The sequence below is a fragment of the Camelus bactrianus genome, chromosome 13 (assembly GCF_048773025.1).
Source record: "Camelus bactrianus isolate YW-2024 breed Bactrian camel chromosome 13, ASM4877302v1, whole genome shotgun sequence".
Classification (NCBI taxonomy): Eukaryota; Metazoa; Chordata; class Mammalia; order Artiodactyla; family Camelidae; genus Camelus; species Camelus bactrianus.
In genome coordinates this window covers 43,659,013-43,684,049 of record NC_133551.1, presented here as the reverse complement: position 1 = coordinate 43,684,049, position 25,037 = coordinate 43,659,013, and the positions used below count along the sequence as shown (strand labels likewise).

Below are 25,037 nucleotides of genomic sequence, written 5' to 3'. Positions count from 1 at the left end.
GCATTAGCAATACTTACTTTGCAGAATTGTGATAACTGTATTCATTTAATACATATTTAATGAGTACCCATTATGTACCAGGCTCTGGACTAAGCCTTGGACACCTGGTAGTAAACAAGAGCTCCTACCAAATTTACAAACTTCAAACATTTAAATGAGTACTTCTAGTAGAGTAAAAAGTATACAGACTGCTGTGGGTCTGTATGCATGGGACCCTAACCTAGTCTAGGGAGTCATGAAAGGGAAAGCATTATAGATGATACATATAAAGCTTCTTGCTCAAAGGCTAGCATAGAATGGGTATGTTCTTGAAAATGTTAACTATAAGAAGTCATTTTTTTTAAATTGTGAAGTATTTTCCCCATTTTTGGATGGATAGAAAGGGGTTCAAAGGTATAAGTAATACCCAAGGTTGGGTCAGGCCAGGATTCAAAACCATGTTGTCTGATTCTACACAGCACTCTTCCCACAACTACAAAGATAACTTCTGAAGCCAAAGGAGAACATTGTTAACTAACGTACTATAAATATTCTTATAATTATAAACATCAAGAACCATCTTACGGCACTACATTTCCTAAGCCTAAAGAGCTAGAGTGATCAATAATACTATATGCCCAGCAAAGCATGAATTACCCAGAGTATCTCTTCCACCTCAGTTTCTATAAACTTAGTTTCTATAAACTGTTTGTTTATACATTATACTGTACATATATTGTGTGTGTGTATATATATATATGTATATATACACGTATATATATAAATATTGTTTTATATATATTATACTGGAAGAGACTAGAGATGGCAACTTGGACTGGCAGTCACAATAGTTCTCCTTTCCAGCTGAGCACAGAGCCACTGGACAGAAGTCTCCAGTTACTAGCTTCTCCTGGAGGACAGAAACAGTGGGACAAAGGATCCAACAATACAACCTTTTGGGAGACTGCATAAGGAATTGGCTTCCTTATCATGGTGCACTGATGGGACCTGGTACATCCTTGATACCTGGGTCTTCAAAGAACCAAGAAAACTGGGTTGGACTAGGTCAATGATTTGAGAGACCCTCAGAGTCTCTGTTCAGATTTATTGATGTAGAGTCTTCTCTGTAAAAGGCTAGTCCATAAAGACTGGGATAGATAACTGTTCCATTCAATGTGTAGAAACCAACACAGAGAGTCAAGGAAAATGAAGGGTCATGCAAAGATGTTACCAGACAAAGCAATAAGATAATTCTCCAGAAAGTATAGGTAAAATAACTGCACGATTAACAGAAAACAATTAACAAAATGGAAACACCAAACACTTCCATAGTAATATTAATGTAAATGTAAATGGCTTAAATTCCTCAATCAAAAGACATAGAGTGGTTGAATAAATTTTTTAAAAAAGAAGATCCAGCTATTGGCTGTCTACAAAAAAGTCACTTTAGATTTAAGGACACAAATAGGCTGACAGTAAAGAGATAGAAAAGCTCTTCTGAGCAAATAGTAACTAAAAGAAAGCAAGGATGGCTATATTTATGTCAGAAAAAAAAGACTTTAAGTCAAAAACTGTCGTAACAGACAAAGAAGGATATAACATAATGATAAAAAAAAAGTCAATTCAACAGAAAGATATATCAATCAAAAATAGATATGCAACCAACAAGAGAGTACCTAAATATAAAAGCAAATGTTGACTGAACTCAAGGGGAAAATAGATAGCAATACAGTAATAGTAGAAGAATTCAATACCCCACTTCCAATAATAAATAGATTACTCAGATATAAGGTCAGAAAAGGAACAGAGGACAAACAACATTATGGTCTAACAGACATATACACAACCTTCTGCCCAACAGCAGCAGAATACATATTCTTCTCAAGTACATATGGAACTTTCTCAAGGAAAGATCACAAGTTAGGTCACAGAACAAGTATTAACAAATTAAAGAAGACTGAAATCATGCAAAGTCATGACCACAATTGAATAAAACTAGAACCAACAGCAGAAGAAAAGCAGAAAAATTCACAAATATGTGGAAATTAAATAACAAATTCTTGTACAAAATTTAGTTGAAAAATAAATCAAAAGGAAATTATAAAACATCTAAAGACAAACAAAAATAAAAACACAACATACCAAAATGTGTAGGATACAGCAAGAATAGGGCTGAAAAGGAAGTTTATTGTGATAAACATATACATTAAGAAAAAAGAAAGATTTCAAATAAACAACCTAATTTTACACCTCAAGGAGCTAGAAGAACAAATTAAGTACAAAGTTAGCAGGTGGAAAGAAATAACAAAGATTAGAACAGAATTTTTTAAAAAGAGAATAGCAAAACAACATTTAAAAAATGAAACTAAGAGCTAGTTTCTTGAAAAGATAAATGACAAACCCTTAACTTAACTAAGAAAAAGGAAAAAATACTCAAATATATAAAATCAGAAATGAAGAGGAGACATTACAACTGATGTCACAGAAATAAAAAGGATTATAAAAGACTACTATGAATTACACTAACTGGATAATCTAAAAAAATGGATAAATTTCCATGAAACATACAACCTACCAAGGCTGAACTGTGAAGAAATAGAAAATCTGAACAGACCTAAAACTAACACAAAGATTGAGTCACTAATTAAATCATTCTAACAAATAAAAGCCCAGGAACAGATGGTTTCCCTGGTGAATTCTACCAAATATTCAAAGAAGAATTAATGCCAATACTTTTCAAGCTCTTCTAAAAAATTGAAGAGGAGGGAACACTTCCAAACTCATTTTGTGAAGCCAGCATTAACCTCATATAGGGTATCTTTACCAATTAATTTTGCCAAAGATCCCACAAGAAAATAAAACTACAGAAAATATCCCTGATGAATACTGATGCAAAAATCCTCAACAAAATACTGGAAAACCTAATCAAATAGCAAATTTAAAAGATCATACAACCATGAGCAAATGGGATTTATTCCTGGCATGCAAGGATGGTTCAATATATGAAAATAAATGTGATACACCACATTGACAGAATAGGAGTAAAAATCTCACAACTGTCTCAATAAATGCTGAAAAAGCATTTTACAATATTCAAAATATTTTCATGATAAAAATGCTCAACAAATCAGGAATAGAAAGAAAGTGCTGTAACATAATAAAGGCAGTATTTGAAAAGCTCTGTCGAAAGACTGAAAGCTTTTCCTTTAAGAACAAGGCAACGACACCCACTCTTGCCAATTCTTTTCAACATATTACTGAAAGTCCTATATAGAGCAATTAAGTAAGAAAAAGAAATAAAAGTTATCCAAATTGGAAAGGAAAAGCAAAACTGTCCCTGTTAGCAGATGACATGGTCCTATATATAGAATCCTAAAGATTAAATTTAAAACCTTTAGAGCTACAAAATGAATTCAGTAAAGTTTCAGGATACAACACTGACATTCAAAAATCATTTGTATTTCTGTAGACTAATAATGAACTATGTGAAAAGGAAATCAGAAAAAGAATACCATTTACAATAGCACCACAAGAATAAACTTAATAAAAGAAGTGAAAAACCTATAGACTAGAAACTATAAAACATTGATGAAAGTAATTAAAGAAGACACATATAAATGGAAAGGCATCCCATGTTCATGAATTAGAAAACTTAATATTGTTAAAATGTCCATATTATCAAAGTAACCTATAGATTCAATGCAATCCCTATCAAAACCCAATGGCATTTATTTTTTACATAAATAGAAAAAGATCCTAAAATTCATATGGAACCACAAAAGATGACAAAGCGCCAAATCAATCTTCAGAAAGAAGAACAAAGTTGTACGCATCATATTTCCTGATTTCCAAATATATTATAAAGCTATAGCAATGAAAAAATTATGGTACTGATATAAAGAAAAACATGTAGACCTTTATGAACACAATAGAGAGCCTAGAAATAAATTCACACATATATGATCAATTGCTCTGCAACAAGGGTGCCAAGAATATACAATCAATAAAGAGTGATCTCTTCAACAAATTGGATATTCGGGTATCCACTTGCAAAAGAATTAAATTGGACACTTTTCTTACACCATCCACAAAACTCAACTCGAAATGGATTAAATACTTAAATATAAGAGTAAAACTGTGAAATTCCTAGAAGAAAACATAGGGAAAATCTTCATGACATTGGTATTGGCAATGATTTCATTGATATGACACCAAAACACACAGATAACAAAAGCAAAAATAGACAAGTGGGACTATGCCAAACTTAAAAGTTACTGCACAGCAAAGGAAACAGACAACAAAGTAAAAGGCAATCTATAGAATGAAAAAAAAATATTTGCAAACTATGTATGTGATAAAGAATTAATTTCTAAAAAATATATAAGGAACTCCTGGATTCAATAGCTAAAAAAAAACTAATAATCAATTTAAAATTGGCTAAGGACTAGAACAGACATACAAATGGCCAACAGATAAATGAAAAAAATTCTCAGTGTCACTACTTATCAGAAATGCAAATCAAAACCATGAAATATCACCTAACATCTGTCAGGATGACTATTAAAAAAAACAAAAAAACAAAAAAAAAGACAGAAGTGCTAGTGAGAATGTGGATATACTGGAACCCTTGGGCACTGTTGGTGGGAATGCATAATGGTGTAGCTACTATGGAAAACATTATAGTGGTTCCTGCAAAAAAAAAAAAAAAAAAAAAATAGAACTACCAGATGATCCAGCAATTCCACTCTTGGGTATTTATGCAAAAGAACTGAAATCAGGATCTCAAAGAGATTGTTAGCACTCTTATGTTTAGTGCAGCATTACTCACAATAGCCAAGACGTGGAGAAAACCCACCCACAGATAGAAGAATGAATGAAAGAAAATGGATATATTTGGAATACAATGGGATATATTCCACCTTTAAAAACGAAGGAAATTAAACAATACACAACAAGAAATGAACCCTGAGGCTATTATGTTAAGTGAAATAAGTCAGTCAGAAAAACAAACATTGCATGATTCCAATTGTATGAGTTGTCTAAAATAGTCAAATTCGTAGAATCAAGGAGTTGAATGGTGGTTATTAGGGGCTAAGAAGAGGGAGGAATGGGGAATAAACTAATCAACGGGCATAAAGTTTCAGTTAAGGAAGATGAATAAGTTCTACAGATCTGCTCTACAAGATTGTACCTAAAGTCAGCAATTCTGTATTGTACACTTAAAAGTTTGTTAAGAGGGCAGATCTCATGTTAAGTATTCTTCTAAAAATAAAATTAAATTTTAAAAAAGGGATCCAATGATGCTAGAGACAACCACAGTAGATAAGACACTGCAGAATCTATGACAAACAGGTTCCTGGAGTTCAAGAGCAAGAGATGATTTCTGAAGTACAAAACTACCATTTAAAAAACAGCCCCAAGCAAAGTACTGATCCTTACTAAATACTGAGCTTCTGATAATGAGACATCAAGTAATTGTGTGACTTAAGAAACAGGTGGCCCAGACTCCCATGACACCTACTTCTGTTACACAAATGCCATTCTCTCAGCTCACAGCTACAGCTTAATGGAAGATTCCCTGAGGAAGAATAAACTCAAGACTCATTCATTAACTGATGAACTTGCTTGATATGTCGAGTTAAAAAACACTTGTTGCTGCCATATAATACCACTCAGTGTTGTCTAAAGGACTGTGGTGACAGGAAAATCTCCCATGGACAGAGCTTAGAGCAGTATACTTACTCACTTCTTTGTATAAAAGTAGAAGTATCATGAGGTAAGGATATATGTGGGCTCTTGAGTAATGGCAAATGTCTTGGTGGGCTTGTTGTTAAGAGGCCTATAAAGAACAAGACTGAAAGACTACAGTCATGGAAGTCTGGGATAGGGACACGTGAAGAAAACCAGGGGAATGGGTACAAAGTATTCAAATCTTTGGTTATGAAGTCATAACCAAAAAAATAGGTTGAAGATCTTCCATGCTCATCAGACAACACCTACCACAGAGGCAGTACTGAATAAGAAAGTGGATGGGAAAATTCATCCAGTGGACATCAGTCAACCTCACATAATAGGACCAAAACTAAATCAGACATGGCAATAGAGTTAAGGAAGCTGTGCATGAGTCTTCCTGAGTAGACTCCCTCTGATCAAGGCTAATCTACCTACAACCACTACAGTACCTGTTCATAGGCACATTCTTTGCTGGCTTTTCTTTTTTCCTGTCTTACTCTCCCTACTCCCTCACCTGTTCTTCCTGAGTTTCCCATCTAAACATACAACATTTACCTAAGTTTTATCTCAGTATGATTCTGGAGGGAGTTCAATTTAAGGCTCACATACTACAAGGTTTTTCTAAGGATTGGTAATAACACTTACAAATATACCTAGGAAAGTGCCTGGTACATTTTAGCACCCTTGAAATGATATTATACACATGCCAGAATTACTAGCTGAAGTTCATTACTAGACATTGTGCTAAGCCTATTTTGTAGGTTATCTCTGATTTGCTTACTAATTCTACAATATAAATATTTATTTTCCTGCTTTTACTGATGAGTAAACTTTGAGTGATATCATCAGCCTGACACAACTAGTACTGCCAAAGTTAATATATGGACCCAAGTCTACTTGAAATCAAAATCAGTATTTTTGGTATTATACTATGTGTTCTTGTTTTAAAAAAATTAGTTAGCATGCCCTCCAGATTCACCCATGTTGTCATAAATAGCAGAATATACTTCTTTTATGGCTGAATAATATTCCATTACATATAGATAAAGATATAGATACCATATTTTCTGTATCCATTTATCCATCAAAGGACATTTAAGCTGTTTCCACATCTTAGCTATTGTGAATAATGCTGCAATGAAGCTGATCTTACAGAAACAGAGAAAATAATGGTGGTTGCCTGGGGCTGAGGGAAGGGGAAATGAGGTGATGTAGGTCAAGGGGTACAAATTTTCAGTTTTCAGTTCTGAGCATCTAATGTACAGCATTGTGACTATAGTTAATGAACACAGTATCGTACACTTGAAAATTGCTGAGAACAGATCTTAAGCATTCTCACCACAGGGTGGAGAAAAAGAGTTAACTATGTTAACTATGTAAGGTGATGAGTGTGTTCATTATTTTCATCCTGGTAGTTATTCTACAATAAACATGTATATCAAATTATCACATCATACACTTTAAACATATACAGTCATATTTGTCAATTATTCCTCAATAAAGTTTAAAAACCAAAGTCTATCAGCCATCTGAATATCTTTTTTAAAAAGTCAGATGAGGTATTAATCTAAAACCCCTGCTTTCTAATGTGGCCATAGCATATTTTCATACTGTGGCAAGAATAAAGACTATTATATTTTCTTTCAAAAGTAGTAAAGCATTAATTTTAAAGATTATACATGTAAATGTAATAAAACTCCATTGGGAGAATTAAAATTAAAAGTTTTAAGTTTTTATTTCCATTGTTTTAAAATGATATATAAACTGATCCATTTCTTTATTTCACTGTCCCTTTTTCATGCCACAGTAATTTAATACAACATACTAAATCTCTCAAGCTAACCAATTAACTTGAAGTATAAATTGCAGTGTACTTCTCATATTCAATATACATAGATGCATATCAATCATGAAATAATACTCAAATTGTATATGATGCCTATAAAACAGTATTTATTTTGATGGCTTATTTTAAAATAGGTAGACAATTTTTTCACTTTTATTTATCATAAAACATTTTCCTATATAACTTTACACCTAATGAGAAATTCTCAACAATATATTATTCATATGTCAAAAGTATATAATAAGGAGATATGTATATGCAATGATTAAAAGTATGGCTTTTGGAGCCAGGAAATCTTCAGTTTCAAAATCAGCTATACCACCTGTCAATTATGCAACTCAAAGTTAATAACTTTACATCTCTAAGCATCAGTTTCCTCATGTACAAAGAGATATAATACCTCTGGGGGGTTTAATGTGTATTAAATGAGATAAACCATGAATATCACTTATTATAGAATAAGGCAAGCAACAAGTAATAAAGTGATAATTTTTATTGTTTTTCCCCTTAATGTTCTTCTTGCTATTAACACTAAATTTTTATTGAAATGTAAAAGTATTTGTATTAATCTTAAATCTCACTTTATGACGATCATTTTGTTCACTGTCCTTCCTCATTTTTACTTTCACCAGTTCTCTCTCTCTCTCCCTTCCTTCTGGGACTCCCACAATGCATACACTGATCTGTTTTAATGGTATCCCATAAATCCTTTACACTTTCTTCACTCTTATTCATTCTTTTTAATTTTTGTTTCTCTGATTGAATTATTTCCAATGATGTGTATTCAGATCCACTGATCTTTTCTTTTGCTTTAATTTGCTGTTGAAGCCCTCTAGTAAATTTTTTCAGTTCAGTTCCTATGTCTTCAGCTTCATTCTTTCTATTTGGTACTTTGGGTATTATCTATCTCTTTGTTGAAATTTTCACTTTGTTCATGAAATGTTTCCTTGACCTTGGTAAACATTTGTTGACAGTTATTTTGAATTCTCTGTCAGGTAAATAATATAACTCTATTTCATTAGAACTGGTTTCTGATAGTACACTAGGTGCTGGAGAACAAAAATTAATAAGAAACCATCCCTGGTTTCAGGAATTTTCAGTATTAAGGAAAAAAGAAAGAGAGAATTAAATGACTGCAATGCAATAAGGACTAACACAGAAGAGGCCTGTAAATCACAGAAGAGGTTCCTATAAATACAGAGGTAGAGACAGCCAAACCTGCCTGTAGGGACTGTTTCTCAAGGGAAGAAATGCTGGACTGAGGCTGAATTAACATTTAACCAGGTAGAGAAAAGCATCTGGGGTACAGAGAAAACAGTATCTTCAAAAGGTACAAAGACTTGAGAGAAGTTGGTAGATTAGGGAATAGCAAGAAATTAAATATGGTTTTTTCATTAAAGCTATCATAAAATTAATCTTTCCCCATCTTTCTGTTACTAAATTACTTCATTCAACAAATAAATTCAATATTAACTTAGTGCTTAGTTTTGTAAGCACTCTGCTTGGTTCTGTGGGAGAACATGGATTAATCAGACTCACATTCTTCCTGTAGCATGTTATAGTCAAGAAAAAGAGAACAAAAGAGTTTTCAAAAATCATACTAAGTGTCAGGTATCTCAAAGAGAGATAGAATTAAGGTGGTGTAGCTGTTTTCCGAAGGGAAATAATACTTAAAAGAGAGGAGTATATGGAAGAAAACAGATCAGGGATTCATAGGAGAGTTCACATTTGACCTGCAGACCTTATTTCTCATAAGAAAAACAGATTAATTATCCACCACTTCAGGGAAAGGTAATGCGCTAGGCACTTTACATATTCCACAACTGTGAAAGAAAAAAAATGGAGGCTTATAGAGGCTTATCTGTAGGCAATATACTTTATCCACATGAAGTGAGCCCTCCATATCCTTGGGTTCCACATCCATATATTCAACCAACTGAAAATTGAAATCTTTTTTTAAAATCCCAAAGTTCCAAAAAGTAAAACTTGAATTTTCCACACACTGACAACTACTTACACAGCATTACATTGCACTAGGTATAATAAGTAATCTGTCCTGTATATGACAACATATACAGGAGGATATGCATACGTCATACACAAATATTATATCATTTTGAAAAAGGGACTTGAGTATCTGTGGGCTTTGGTATCCACGTGAGTCCTGGAACCAATCCCCCCCAACCCCAGGTACTGAGGGAACAACTGCATAAGATTCAAAGACAGTAGAAGACATTGTTCCCAATTGTGTGTTCAGGTATGACTGAAAGGACAAGACTACAATAGTGTGTTATGGACTGAATTATGTCCCCTCAAAATTCATATGTTGAAGTCCTAATACCTAGTACCTCTGAATGTCACTCTACTAGGACATAGGGTTTAGACAGAGGTAATCAGGTTTAAATGAGGTCACTAGAATGGGCCCTAATCCAGTATGACTGGCATCCTTATAAAAAGAAAACATTTAGAGACAAACATACACATAGGGAAAACGCCATGTGAAAATGAAGGCAGAAATCAGGATGATGCCTCTAAAAACCAAGGAACACCAAAGACTGCTAGTAAATCACCAGAAGCTATAGAGTCATTGGGTAGATTCTTTCTCACAACCCTTAGAAGGAACTAACTCTGCCAACACCTTGATCACAGACTTTCATCCTCCAGAACTGTGAGACAATAAATATCTATTGTTTAAGCCAATCAGTTTATGGTTCTTTATAATGGCAGCCCTAGCAAACTAAAAAAATCATAGGATAAACAAAGAGTAAAAGCCTGCATAAACAAGTTTTATATTGAAATATAGTTGATTTACAATGTTAACAAGTTTTCAATTATTTGTTTAAAAAATTACTCATTATTTGTAGGTTTTCAAGAACTGTCATGTTAACTAGCATGTTGCTTCAATCACATACACATACAAACACACATGCACATTCAAAAGCAAAAATAATAAACAATTATTTTTGAAGTGAAATTATGTTTACCTTTCTCATTAATATTTGCAACATATTCTGAATACCTACCATTTGCCTATATGCCATTCAGAGTATAAGGTTCAGATATAAAGAAACTAACAAAATCCAATTACTGCTAGATGGAAATTCACAATCAAGCCCTGATCTTCCCTTTCAGAATACTTACAGCATTCGCTGTTTATGAAGTATATTACTTTTGCTATTTTGTGTTCAACTGAATCTATTCTTTAATTGCTTTTTTATAGAGAAGTTTCCTTTCACAAAGACTGAACCAGGCACATAGTAGACATTCAATAATTAATGATTTATCAAGTAGTCAAATTATGTCAGTTTTATCCCCAAAGAAATAATATCTGGGTAACCATTTGATAAAATACAAGGTACTGTATAAATGTTCATTAGTATTACCATTATACTTCTAATCACTTGTAGCAACAAAAACATAGCATTTCATTTTTAAGTATTTCCAAGTCAATTCCTTCAAAACTGATTTTTTTCTGACAACTTGTTTCATTATGGTAAAAAAACTAAATGAGTTGAATCACACTAAATGGTCAGATGGAATTAGAGTCCAAAAGAAAAGGTCTTTGATACTGATACACTCACCACTTTCAAAGCAAGCATCAAAGATAAGATGTCCTTTCTTGGGCTGTCCACAGTATCCATTTGGAAGCACCATATATTTGCTCACGTTCCCTCCGATGGCATCATCATTTCCCATATCATTGCCTATTTTTCAAAAAATCAGTTCATGTTAAACAGAAATCAAAATGTACAGAAGTCCAATAAAATTTTTATCATTAACTTTTCCCCCTTCCCTGTCATTTAGTGCTTATCCAGGCCCTAAAAAAATTACATATTGTGTTAAGGTACAAAGAGAATACATTTTTAAGTCAGAAAGATATGGGTTCAAATCCCATCTCTACTACATATTAATTCTCTGTGACATAAAGCAATGAACTTAATCCCTTTAAGCCTCAGTTTCTCTCATCCATAAAAAGGGAATGGTAAAACCTATCCTTCAAAATTGTTATGAGAATTAAATATGAAAAATATCTAGTATGACTACTGAAATACAGAAGATGTTCATTACATTTCATCAATTACTCAATAAATGGTAATACGTTAATTTACATAGTTAATTATTATATTGTGAATAAAGCAATAGTTCTATAACTAGTATTATAACTATGTAATGTTCCACCACCAGAAATAATTTGAGAACTACTGAATTAGCATAAAATGAATGAAACTTTCATGTATTTCTGGTAGAAATGTAAAATTATACAGCCACCTTGAGAAGTAGATTAGCACTTTTTTTATAAAATTAAATATACACTTAACATACAACCCAGATATTCCACTCCTAGATAGATATTTACCCAAGAATTATAAAAGCATATGTTCACCAAAAAACCTACACATGAACGTTTATAGCAGGTTGTTCATAATCAACCCAAAACTGGAAATTTTGCAAATGGTTTCAACTGGCAAATGTATAAACAATCTCTGGCACATTCATACAATTAAATACACTTCAGCAAAAAAAAGGAACAAATTGCTTGTTTAGGTCTTCTGCCCATTTTCGGATCAGGCTGTTTGTTTTTTATTATTAAGTTGTACAAGCTATTTATGTATTCTGGAAATTAAGCCCTTGTCAGTCTCATCTTTGCAATTATTTTCTCACATTTCATAGGCTGTCTTTTTGTGTTGCTTATGGTTTCCTTTGCTATGTAAGAACTTATAAGTTAATTAATTAGGTCCCATTTGTTTATTTTTGCTTTTGTTTCTATTGCCTAGGTAGACTGCCCTAAGAGGATATTGCTAAGATTTATGTCAGATGTTTTGCCTATGTTTTTTCTAAGGGGTTTATAGTATCTTGTATTATGTTTAAGTCTTTAAGCCATTTTGAATTTATTTTTGTGTACAGTGTGAAGGAGTATTCTAACTTCACTGATTTACATGCAGCTGTCCAGTTTTCCCAACACTATTTGCTGAAGAGACTGCCTTTTCTTTATTGTATATTGTTGCCTCCTTTGTCAAAGATTAATTGACCAAAAGTCTGTGGGTTTATTTCTGGGCTCTCTATTCTGTTCCATTGATCCACTTGTCTGTTTTTGTACAAATACAGTGCTGTTTTGATTACTGTAGCTCTGGAATATTGTCTGAAGTCTGGGAGGGTTATTCCTCTAGCTTTATTCTTTTTCATCAGTATTGCTTTGGCAATTCTGGGTCTTTTGTGATTCCATATAAATTTTAAGATTATTTCTTCTAGTTCTGTGAAAAATGTCCTCGGTAATTTGATAGGAATTGCATTAGATCTGTAGACTGCTTTGAGTAGCATGGTCATTTTAACAATATTATTCCTCCCAATCCAAGAACATGGGATATTTTCCATTTCTTTAAGTCATCTTTAATTTTCTTATTCAATGTTTTGTAGTTCTTCATGTATAAGTCTTTCACTTCCTTGGTCATATTTATTCCAAAGCATTTTGCTTATTTGGATGTGATTTTAAAAGGGATTGTTTCTTTACTTACCTTTTCTGATATTTCATTGTTAGTGTAAAGAAATGCGACTGATTTCTATATGCTAATCTTGTATCCGGCTACCTTGCTGAATTCTTTTATCAGCTCTAGTAGTTTTAATGTGGAGCCTTTAGGGTTTTCTATATATAGTATCATGTCATCTGCATGAAAAAATGCTTAATATCACTAATTATCAGAGAAATGCAAATCAAAACTATAATAAAGTATCACCTCACACCAGTCGGAATGGCCCTCATTAAAAAACCCACAAATGATAAATTGCTGAAGAGGGTGTGGAGAAAAGGGAACCCTCCTACACTGTTGGTGGGAATGTAGTTTGGTGCAGCCAGTATGGGAAATAATATGAAGATTCCTCAAAAGACTAAACTAGACTTACCATATGATCCAGCAATCCCATTTCTTGGTATATATCCAGAGGGAACTTTAACTCAAAAAGATTCATGTACCCCAATGTTCACAGCAGCACTATTTACAATAGCCAAGACATGGAAACAACCTAAATGTCCATCAATAGATGACTGGATAAAGAAGTTGTAGTATATTTATACAATAGAGTATAAAATACAATTTATGCAATAGAGCCATAAAAAAATAATAAAATAATGACATTTGCAGCAACCTGGATGGACATGGAGATTGTCATTCTTAGTGAAGTAAGCCAGAAAGAGAAAGAAAAATACCATATGATACCATTCACATGTGGGAAAAAAAAGGAACTTATTTACAAAACAGAAACAGACTCACAGACATAGAAAACAAACTTATGGTTACTGGGGGAAAGGAGGTAGGAAGGGATAAACTGGGAGTTCAAGAGTCACAGATAGTAACTACTATATATAAAATAGATAAACAACAAGTTTATACAGTATAGCACATATATTCAGTATCTTGTAGTAACCTATAATTAAAAAGAATATGAAAATGAATGTATGTATTCATATGTATGACTAAACTATTATGCTGTACACCAGAAATTGACACAACACTGTAAAATGACTATACTTCAATTTAAAAAATAAAAAAAGGAACAGATTACTGACATACATGACCACATGCATGAATCTCAAATGCATTACACTAAAAGGAAGAAGGCAAACTCAAAAGCCTGAATCCTTTATACTTTTTTTATATGACATTTTTAAAAGGCAAAATAGTAGGGTTTTTTTTAAAAAAAAAAAACAGTGGTTATCAGGGGCTGAAGATAGGGGTAGGGTTGACTACAACATAATCAATCAAATTGTACAAGCAAATGTACACTACAATCAAAACTTTGAAGTCTTCTTTAACCCCTGACTATCTCATCAAAGCCATAAATATCTTCCTCTCACCTGCCAGAGTTGTGTATATGCATGCATATGTGTTTAAGGATGGATGTCTGCAATAGCAACTTGCAAAAGAACTCTTCCAGGATACTCCTCAAGGTACTCACACGGGTAGTGCAGGGGGAAAGTAGTTGCTAATATGACAACTACTAGCCATGAGAGAGTAACTAGGAGTAGATCCATACTCCTGATATAAACAACTAGAAAACTGGACAAATACTTATGAAACAACTCTTTTCAGACTTGGATGACAAGCAGTACAAAACTGATGTCTGAGAGAAGGGGAAAAAAAGAGGTAACCTGACAAAGTATGGTCTGAGTTGAGAGGACAGAAATGAGTTAGGGAAGGCTGACGAAAGTTTGAAGGTCAGACTATTGAAGAGGAGAGCACTATGAAAGCCAGAGCATTAAAAATCTACAGAAAGTCTGCTTAACACTTTGGCTGAATGCTTAGCCATGTAGAATGAAACTCCATGAGACCAGACAAAGAATAACGAGGAAGCTGTAGACTTAACAACTCCCAAAGTGCACAGGGCTTGGAAACATTCAAAATGCAATTATCCAAAGTGGAGAGTCTATGTTGAAAACCTAGGGCATTACGTAGAGATCCCAGAAAGGTACTAGCCATGAACAATTGAAAAGTAAAATTTGAAATACAGTACCATTTATAATACCATAAAAAAACACAAAATGCCTATCCTTAAATTTAACAAATTATTTACAAGAACTGTATTCTGAAAACTAAAAAAATACTACTATTAGATATTAAGGAAGACCCAATTAAATGACAAGATATACCATGTTCATGGATTAGAGAACACATTATTGTTAAGGTGACAACTTTCCAAAAATTTATCTCTAAAGGTAATACCAATCAAAATGTCACCAGCATTTTTTTGTAGAAATCAACAAACTGATTCTAAAATTTAAAAGGAAACTCTAAAATTCATATGGAAACTCAAAGGACTTGGAATAGTCAACATGATTTTGAAAAATAAGAGTTGAAGAATTTACATTGCATGATAACAAGACTTACAGAATAGTCATATATACCAATGTACCAGAATACAAGGTGCAGAAGTACACCCACATATATTTAATTAGTTAAGTTTCAGCAAAGGTATAAAAATAAGTTAATATGGAAAGAATAGTTTGTAAAACAATGTTAGTGCTTGAATAACAACCATTTTTTAAATGAAGTTCACACATACATGATGGTAGTGGAGGTCACATGGGTATATATTACGTATCTTCCAAAACACATTGAATTGTACAGTTAAAAAAGATAAATTTTATTATATGTAAACTATACCTCAAAAAGATTATTTTTAAATGTTTAAAAGTGAAAGAGCAAGAATTGATTTTCATGTCATAGAATTAACCCCATATATATATGAATGGATATTACATATCTTTGTAAATTTTTCCTATGACTCATACCCCTCAAACCCTGGTCTCATCCCTCAGATGTAAATGATCTTAACTACTTCTGTTTTCAGTTTCTCAGTTATTATTCTACACAACGTATTTATTCTTCTATATCTTAATTTATCAACTTCTTGGTATCTATTGAAACTCTATTAAAGATAAGGAAATAATTTCTGTAAATTATTCTCCACTTCTTTTTCTAACAATTTTTATTAGTTCTAATCTTATTTTAATTATTCTGTTGAGGTGGTTAGCAATGTGAGCAGTAATCCTAGGGGGTGTTTTGGAAATTTATCGAGGCTTATTTTTTGTTTTCATAATGATGGAAGAGCACAATGGCATTTGATTGGTGAGAACCAGGGATGCTAGATGTACTGTAAAGTAAAGAGAAGTCCAGTACAACTTACAAATGTCATATATAGTCAGATATTTATGTATACCAATATCCATGTATGTAAAAATCCTGTTTATAATTATATGAACTTAGAACCTAACTCTGCTTTATACATGCTAAGTATTTTTCATGGCTTTACTAAACACTTATTATTCCAAGGATGTAACTAACATGTAAATCAAGAAAAGATTATAATTGATTTCCTCATAATTTTATCCAGAAGTATCACCAATTTAGAAAATCATGTAACCAACAGCATTATCACTCATTGTAATTGATCCACCAATACAACACTCCCATATAAGTTAACATTTGTAGCAATTGTGATTACAGTGATGCTCACATCATCATTATTATTAAGGCATCTGTATCTTGAATGAAGTGTATATAATAAAAAGAATAAAAGATTTAATTCCATAAAGTATAAGGGAGGATTCAGAAAAGGAAGGGAATAATTTAAATTGAAATTCATAAAGAATGTCTTAGTCAAATACTATAGCATCCAGTTAAATTGCATATGATAAAATACCCTTATTATAGTATGCAGAATATTTGTCTCCAAATAGAGACAGAGTAACACAATGAATTTTTTCAATTTATGGAAGTTAGAAACAAAAGAGAAAAATAAAACAATTGAGATTTATCTCTAAAGAAATCAAGATCTAATCATATTAATATTATTATTTACATGTCTTTGAAAAATACTATTTTGAAAAATACTACAAACAAATATTTAGCAATAAAAATTATGAGCATATTTTGTGCAAGGAAAAACAAAGAAAGATGTATATATATAGATGCCCCTGATGAAATGATATAATAATTACATCTTATTTTACCCTAAAAAATAGGCCTGTGAGGCACTAGAAACAAACTTTAGGGCTACATAGAATTATTGACATTTAGGTGGGTTATGCTGATGATGAATGTGACAAAGTCTCAATTTGTTTTATTTTTACATGGAAAACTACTTTACACAAAAGTTACAAGCAATTCATATTGGTCAAAAATGAGGAAACAGCTTATTAATTAAAACTGACCTTTATATAGAACATGTATTCTACCTCTCAGGCAAAAACACCTTGGAAGAGGTAACAAATTACCTCTATGTACAAGTGACATTCCGTTAAAGGGATCTGTCAAAAGTTCCATTATAAAGCTGTATTTCCAAGCCTTCATAATTTTGAGAGAAAATTACATTGAAGATGAGACTTAACCCACAAATTCCCAGCCATAAAAGTAAATCTAAGATTCCTACTTGAGAGTCTTTTAGGAAAGAGTACCCATTACATAGCTTCTTCCTAGTATTTTATAAAATATACCATGTTTGTTCTCATTACAAATGTATTTACAATATACACTACAAAGACCCAAAAAACAAAACCTTTTTAAAAAGTGATTTCTTAAATATACATATCCTAATTCTCTCTAGGCACATATATCTACAATACAATTAAGATGTCTAGATTTGTTAAGCTACAGTCAATCACAGGATGTTTCAATTACCAGATATGTGTTGAAGATCTATTTTTGCACCCACCCTATCCTGTGCCAAGAATCAAGGAGAATATATAAGAAAAATCAGCTGTAAATCAATCCATCACTCAATGAAACAATAAAGATATACTTACAAGTAATAATAACACTCTCAAAAAGCTGACCCTCTAGTTAAGAACTATACTGAAAATAATAAGATATATAATGAAAAAAGTGTTCTATTTCCATAAGAAGAAAAAAATTCAGTACAGACAGTATAGTTTGGTACCATGAAGTTTGAAAAATTAATGATGTAAGGCTGAATCCTTGCTTGGCTACTTTTTAAGTGTATGAACATGGATAAGGCCCAATTCAGCAATCTATGGTCTTGGACTTCTCTATATTCATCCTACAGCCTTTGAAAAGAAATGGTTGGCCCATTTTTCCCTGAAAGAGTAGCTGGCATCCAACTTTCCAACATTCTGCAGTAAATAATCTCTCTCTCTTGCTCTTACCAGTACTTTATTTATACCCCTTCTATTTTGTATAACAGCTAATTGCATATACCTTAATGTCTACTTCTCAACTAGTCACTTAAATACTAACTTTCCACTTACATGCTAGTCACAATACAGAAAACTATATAATCTTTGATTACTTAGTAGAGATACCTACATTCACTGTAGAATTTTTAAATGCCTAATATAGATCAATTTCAAAAAATAGCTGTTGAATTTAAAATTCAATTGAAAAAGAAATTTTTTAAAATATATTCTTCTATTCCATACCAAATGGGATCAATTTTTTTTTTCTTTGCCTCCTGGGCTATGGGTATAGAGCTATTAATTCACTTAATAAAGCATTATTTACGATTACTATGCACCCACTGTTAGGTTCTAGTAACACAAATATAAAGCATAAAACTTCCTGTCCATCAAAGATATTAGTGGTAGAGGCAAACCAGTAAACCACTACATTATAATATAATGTGATAAATATTAGAAATGTGAGGAAAGCTCAAGGTATTCCACAAGAGCACAGAGAAGCAACATTAAACTTTCCTCACAGAAGGCCTCCTGTATCACTTTCAAAATACATGTTAAAATGAGTCAAGTCAAGAAGTTCCAGAAAGACCCTATGGAAGAACAAGGTGAGAGTCAGGAGATAGAAATAGGAACTAGATCACAGAAGGTCTTGTGTGGCAGGCTAAGAAGGGGAGATTTTATCCAGAAAGCGGTAAAATTCTGCCCTGATGGATATGAAGCAGGACAGGGTACAACGTAGCCTTGGAGACCACTCTCCTTCCATACAGACCGTACTGTTTTAGGAAGGCATGATGATAGAACAGCCTTTGGAGAAATTACATACGTAATCTTATCAAGCTCTACAACTGTATTCTGGTTCCCAAATTAGACTTGTACTTCTAAATGAAATTTTAATTTACATGCTAAAAACAGAACTCTTAAAAACAACATCTGGCTGGTTTTCCTAATCTATTTCTGCCAGATTCAATATTCAAAGAGTTCTAGCACAGTGTTCTCCAAACCATATCCTATCAAAGGTGGTTTTCATTAATCTTGCTCAGCATTCACTGGGTGTATACTCTGTGCCAGGCACTGTGCTAGGTGCTGGAGATCCAGAGACGAATAAGACTTAGGATATCCTTCAAGGAGTATAAGCAGGGGGAGTAGAAAAGTAAGCAAAAAAGCATTTTACATTATCTGACAGACATATGCAACATTGCAGAAGAGAAATTTAAAGAAAGAGGTAATAAACCCCCTGTGTTGGGGAAGGGTGAGGAAGAATCCAGAAAGTTTTTCTAGAGAAAAGGTAACAGTGATACTTGAACTGAGTCTTAAGTAAGTGTCTACCACGTGGCCAAGCGATACAGCTGAAATTCTGTAAAGGATAGTCTCCTCTGAAATAAAGAGCCTAGAGGTTTTAAAAGAACAGCCTGGAGAGTTACATAGAAATCAGACTAGGGAGAACCTTATGTGTTTATTAAGAAATGGGTACTTTATCCCATAAACCACTGAAATTACTAATAGATCTTAACAGTGAAATACAAGATGTGCTTTGTACATGGAAAGACTCTTCTGGCAGTAGTATGGCCAATGGATTAGAAAGGGATGAGACTACAGAAAGTATAATCAGGAGGCTGAAGCAACAGTCTAGATGAGAGATGATGAAGGTCTGAACTAAAAGCAGTGGAGATGGAGAGTTGGATGAGAACGAGAAATATCTACAAGTTCTGCTGGAGTAAATGAATAATGTATTGCCCTAATTCTTATATCCTATTCTTGGGAGTAGATTTCTCTTAAAATGGATCAATGATAATAAGTAAATATAAAAGATGGTAAAAATCAAGAAACAGCAACTTTCAAACTTGGCAATATTAAATTCTCACACCCAGGAATAACTGATTACTCAAAGAGGTTCAAATACTTTATTCAAGACTTAGAAAAAAATAAATGCTTATTATATAATTTTTCCAGAGGTTTCAAATATAGGAGGGCTAGCCATGAACATAGATGTCAGACTCAAGATTCAAGCAATCTCTGTAAGCAAAGATGTTAAGCCAAAATGAAGACAAACATAGAGCTCTGCACTTAGCCTGTGGGGGAAAAAATCAATTGCACCTATGCAGATCCAGCCTAGTGGAAGAAAATATTTTTAAATGTTCTCAAAGTTTTGATTAATCAATATTACTAAAAACTCAATACAACTATGACAACATTGATAGAAGTTATCCTGATCAAATAAAAGAATAAGTTTTAATGAATTATTACTGATCAGACTACAGTTGAAACACTCCAGTCCATTTCAGGCATCACATTATGAGAAATGCACAAATCAGAGTGTTTACATAACAAGAGAATCATGACCTTGCTAAGTCATCTGAGATCCATAGCAAATGAGGAGGAGCTGAAAAATCATAGTAAGTGACAACAACAAATTCATCTTTACATCCACAACATAGTAGATACTCCTAATGCTTAATAACTAAATGAAAACAAAGAACTAAAAGGATACAACTCTTTCAAAACTTGAAGTGCTAACAAGATAAAAAAAAAAAAAAGGACTGGACTATCAGACTTTCACTGTTAGACTAGACTACAACCACCAACAGGTAGATTTCAGCCCAAAATATGAAAAATAAATAAATATCTAATGAATGTATCAATCCAAACATGAAATAACCTGTCCTAGAAAAGTACTCTCCTTTTCATGAGAGACATTTTAAGAGGAGGCTAGACAGTCATTCCTTGCACTTTCTGTAAAAAGAGATCTTCCTTGAAGGAAGTTGGACAAGATGGCCTCTAAGTATCCTTTAAAACCTATGTTTCAAAGAACTTATTAAACATCTACTATGTGCCTATCCAGTAAGAAATACCAACAAATAAGACAAATAAAGTGTAATATAATGGTTTCTGCTCTCAATAAGCATATCTTAAACTTGAGAGGATTCAATTAATATATATGAAGTAATTAAAGAATAATTAACTAATAAACTGTATACTGCACAAGATAAAAGAAGGCAGGGGTTGGTGAGAGAGGAACTTATTGGAAATGGCCCCTTTTAGTTGGTGAGTTGTAAGTTAGCCCTTGAAGGATGAACAACTTTTGGTTTTAAATTTTTCATCAGCTAACTAATCAAATAACACTTTTGTTCCTTTTTTCAATTCACTGAAGTGGTGACATATTGTTTACTTTCCAATATGTGCATGAAAATAAACTTATAAATCAAAAGCAAAATATCTCAGGTCATTTCTTTACTACAAATGGTGAATAAAATCTAATTTCAAAAAACAATGCTTTAGGTCTTGAAGTGGACTGATACTCTAAAAAGGATTCAAACAATAATGGGAAGGGTGGTTTTATTACAAAACTTATACAGAATTCCCAAGAATGAGTCTCTTATTACTCACAGACTAAGAATATTTTTCTAAAATAGAAAAATAAAATTTCTCCCATATTTATCTTTGAATGTGTTAACTAAATAGAGACTAATCAGGTTTTATAAAAATCCTCTAAATTTAAACATTGCAGCGGATAATAAGTTTTTCTTGTCTCTTCATATTACGTAACAAAAGTATGTTAAACAGAATAGATGAGTTATAAGTCGTTGAATTAATGGATGAGTAAGTGATTAAGTGACAGAATACATATGTGGAAGCTGTCTCAAATTACACTTACATTCTTTCAATAAGTTAGGATATAAAAAGTCTATGTACTGAACCACTGTAGACAAAAGAACTCTATCAGAATTTAAAACAGAATTTGGTTAAAACCAGTAAAAAAATAGCTACCATTTATTGAGAAATCATGATGTATGAGATACTGGGCTAAGTATTTCATATATTATTTCTTAATACACAGTAATCCCATAGATTTACTGTGTTATGAAGGGAGTAGTTCTTATTCCCTTCATTTTTCATATGAAAAAACTGAAGCTAGAATGGTTAAGTAACTTTCCCAATATCACACAGATTGTGGAAAAACCATACAAATCCAGCTCTGATTTCAAAACCACTATAATTCATGTATTTATTTATTCAAAAAGTAATTCTGTGCCTATTGCATACCAAGAACAGTTGTCACTGTGGAGACAATGGCAGACAAAATAGACAACACTTATTCAGTGATTTTTTGCAGCAAATGTTATGAGTACCAGTAAATAATGTTCTGGCAGAGAAGATATAATGGTTCCAGCAAACCCAAATGCCTTTCTTCTCCTGGTATATAACCTGACTACATTTCCCAATCTCTGTTGTGGATAGGTGTGGCCATGTGACTGAATTCTTGCCAATATAATTGTAGAAAAAAGAGATTATGTCAACTTCAGACCTGCTCTCCACACAATCCTCCACATTCTCTTTTGCCACATCAGTCAAAAGCAGAGAAGGACAAAACTCTACCAAATGGAGAAGCCAGATGAAAGAAAGAGCTTAAGTTCCTGAATGGTTGCATAACCCTCCAACCAGCACAAAACTAAGATCAGAGTAAGAAATAGATTCTACTGTTTTAAGCCAATGAAATTAGGCTTTATCTGTTGTAACAGCAAGCATACTTTTTTAAATAAAAATTTGACAGGTACTGGTAATTGCTATGAAAAAAAAATAGGTAAATGGGACTGAGAAGGAAAGACATGCTAATTTAGATGAAGTGGTCGGGGAAGACCTCAGTAAAAAAGTGACATTTTATCCAGCACCTGAGCAAAGTGACACAGTGATTCCTGTGAAGATCTAGCCAAAAAATATCACAGATAGAAGAAAGTACAAGTGTAAAGACCCTGCAGAAGAAGCAAACTTGTAACATTCAAAATCAGAATAAATTAACAGAAATTGAGAGCACTGTCCCTTTGTAAGTTCAGTTGTAGGCTTTTGATCCAAGATGGAAAAATGACCAAATAAGTTAATATCCCTCCTCCAAAAATATCACTGAAATGAAATGTAGACGTAAAAGGAAATTTCACATTTCTTTACCTGTATATCAGTGGTTCCAAATTCTGGGCAATTTTTTCCCAGGGGACATCTGGCAATGAATGTCTGGAGACATTTTTGGTTATCATAACTGTGGAAGATGCTAATAGGAACTAGAAGGTAGAGGCCAGGGATGCTACTGAAAAGCCTATAATGCATAGGATAGACTCCCACAACAAAGAATTATCCAGCCCAAAACGTCAATAGTACCAAGGTGGAGATGCAACCCAACATAATAAGCCAAGGAAGGCTGTTTGGAAGTATAATGGTATAAACCCTGAAAAGTGAATATAAGTTACTTTGGAGAAGAAGAGAAAATGGTCCAGCTAGTTCACTTACAGCCCAAAGGCCAGCAAGAAGATACATCAGAAACTACAAGAGAACTGATCAGACTAGAGCACAGAATATGAAGAGGAGCTAACATGCACACCCTCCTCCACTCAGTAATGCTGGGCTCCTCACTCATTCCCCTGCCCCTGCTCACGTTTTCATAACAAAGGCCCTCCTTAAGTGAAAAACAAATATTAAAGTTAAGCCCCTGCCTTACAAGCTATATTATTCATTCTAAAACATTTCAATTTCAACTTGCTGGATATGATGGTAAACCATAAACATATACCAAAATTAGCTAAGATGACAACAGCAACCGCCAAAGCAACCTGCTTTCCTGAAGCTTACCCAGAAGAATCAGCAAATAGACTCTTGTCAACCTAGCAACCTAAGAATCTGCTTTGAGTTTAACAAGGACAACTTAAAGTGTTTTTTTACTGATTATATTACTAATCTATATAAACACTGTCAACTTTTCTATACATTTCCTCTATAAAATCTACCTGCCTTTCTCTGACTTGCTAACACTGAAAAAAAATGTATTGAGCAGCTCTCAATGTATCAAGTGGCTGATATCGAGTCCCTTCTTAATTCTAGTCATTTTACTACTAACTAGCATACTAAATTACCATATTCAAATTACTCATTCCTCCTATGTGTTTTTTTATTTCTTGCCAATATGTATCTAATTTTCCCTTTTAATGTATCTCTTGTGTCCTCTCATAAAATACCAATGTTTTTTACAAACCACTATACTTTCTATGCTTATTCTATCTTCCTTGCCATCTCTGTTCTCTACCCATGGTTAACCACTACCATCTTCATCAAGTATCATCCTCTAAATATAGTATACCAAACTTTAGAAGTTTCAAAATTCTTTCCACCTGAGGTCCTTAAAAAAAATACTGTGAGAGTCATAACAAGTATTACTATTCCTATTTTGTAGATGAGAAGACTAGATGTCACCTATACCTCAAATTTCTGCTTCAAACTTGCTTCAGCTTCAATTATTTCCCTCTTTCCTTCTCTACCTCTTATCTCCAGCTCCATTATGCACACTAGTCCACTACTGACAACTCCTGTCACTCCAGTCTCTGTTTTTCAACTACTTCACAGTTTTCTCTAACTCCTCAGGATCTTAGAAATGCCATAAGTAGGAATCAACCAAGGAAATACTTAGTGGAATACACTAGATGCATTCTGGAGTCTTCAAGAAGCTCCCTGAGAAAAAGGTCCACCAAGGCCAAAGAAATGGAAAAAATAGTCCTACTAAGTGAGCGAGCAGGTACAAAAATCCATGGCATTATGCTTTCCTTTCCACTATTTTATCCAGCTATTGAATATAGCTGAGAGGCAGCAATGTATATTGAAAAGAGCCCTGATCTAGAAATAAATTCACATCCCTTCTGTGCTCTTACTGTGTGATATTAAAGAAAGCCATTCTACCTACCTGGACTTAATTTTCTTTATTTGTAAAATAAAGGGCACTGAATTAAATGATCTCTTAATAACTTTCACCTATAA

General features: G+C 33.1%; 1 protein-coding gene across 1 annotated transcript in view; it reads right to left on the bottom strand.

Annotated features, from left to right (window-relative positions):
* The window catches only part of AGBL4 (AGBL carboxypeptidase 4), a 1,124,520-nt gene that overhangs the window by 1,038,522 nt on the left and 60,961 nt on the right, over positions 1-25,037 (bottom strand). Inside the window, exon 2 of the mRNA XM_074376517.1 lies at positions 11,140-11,262. Coding sequence (XP_074232618.1) covers positions 11,140-11,262 — 123 coding nt within the window. The remainder of the gene's footprint in view (positions 1-11,139; positions 11,263-25,037) is intronic.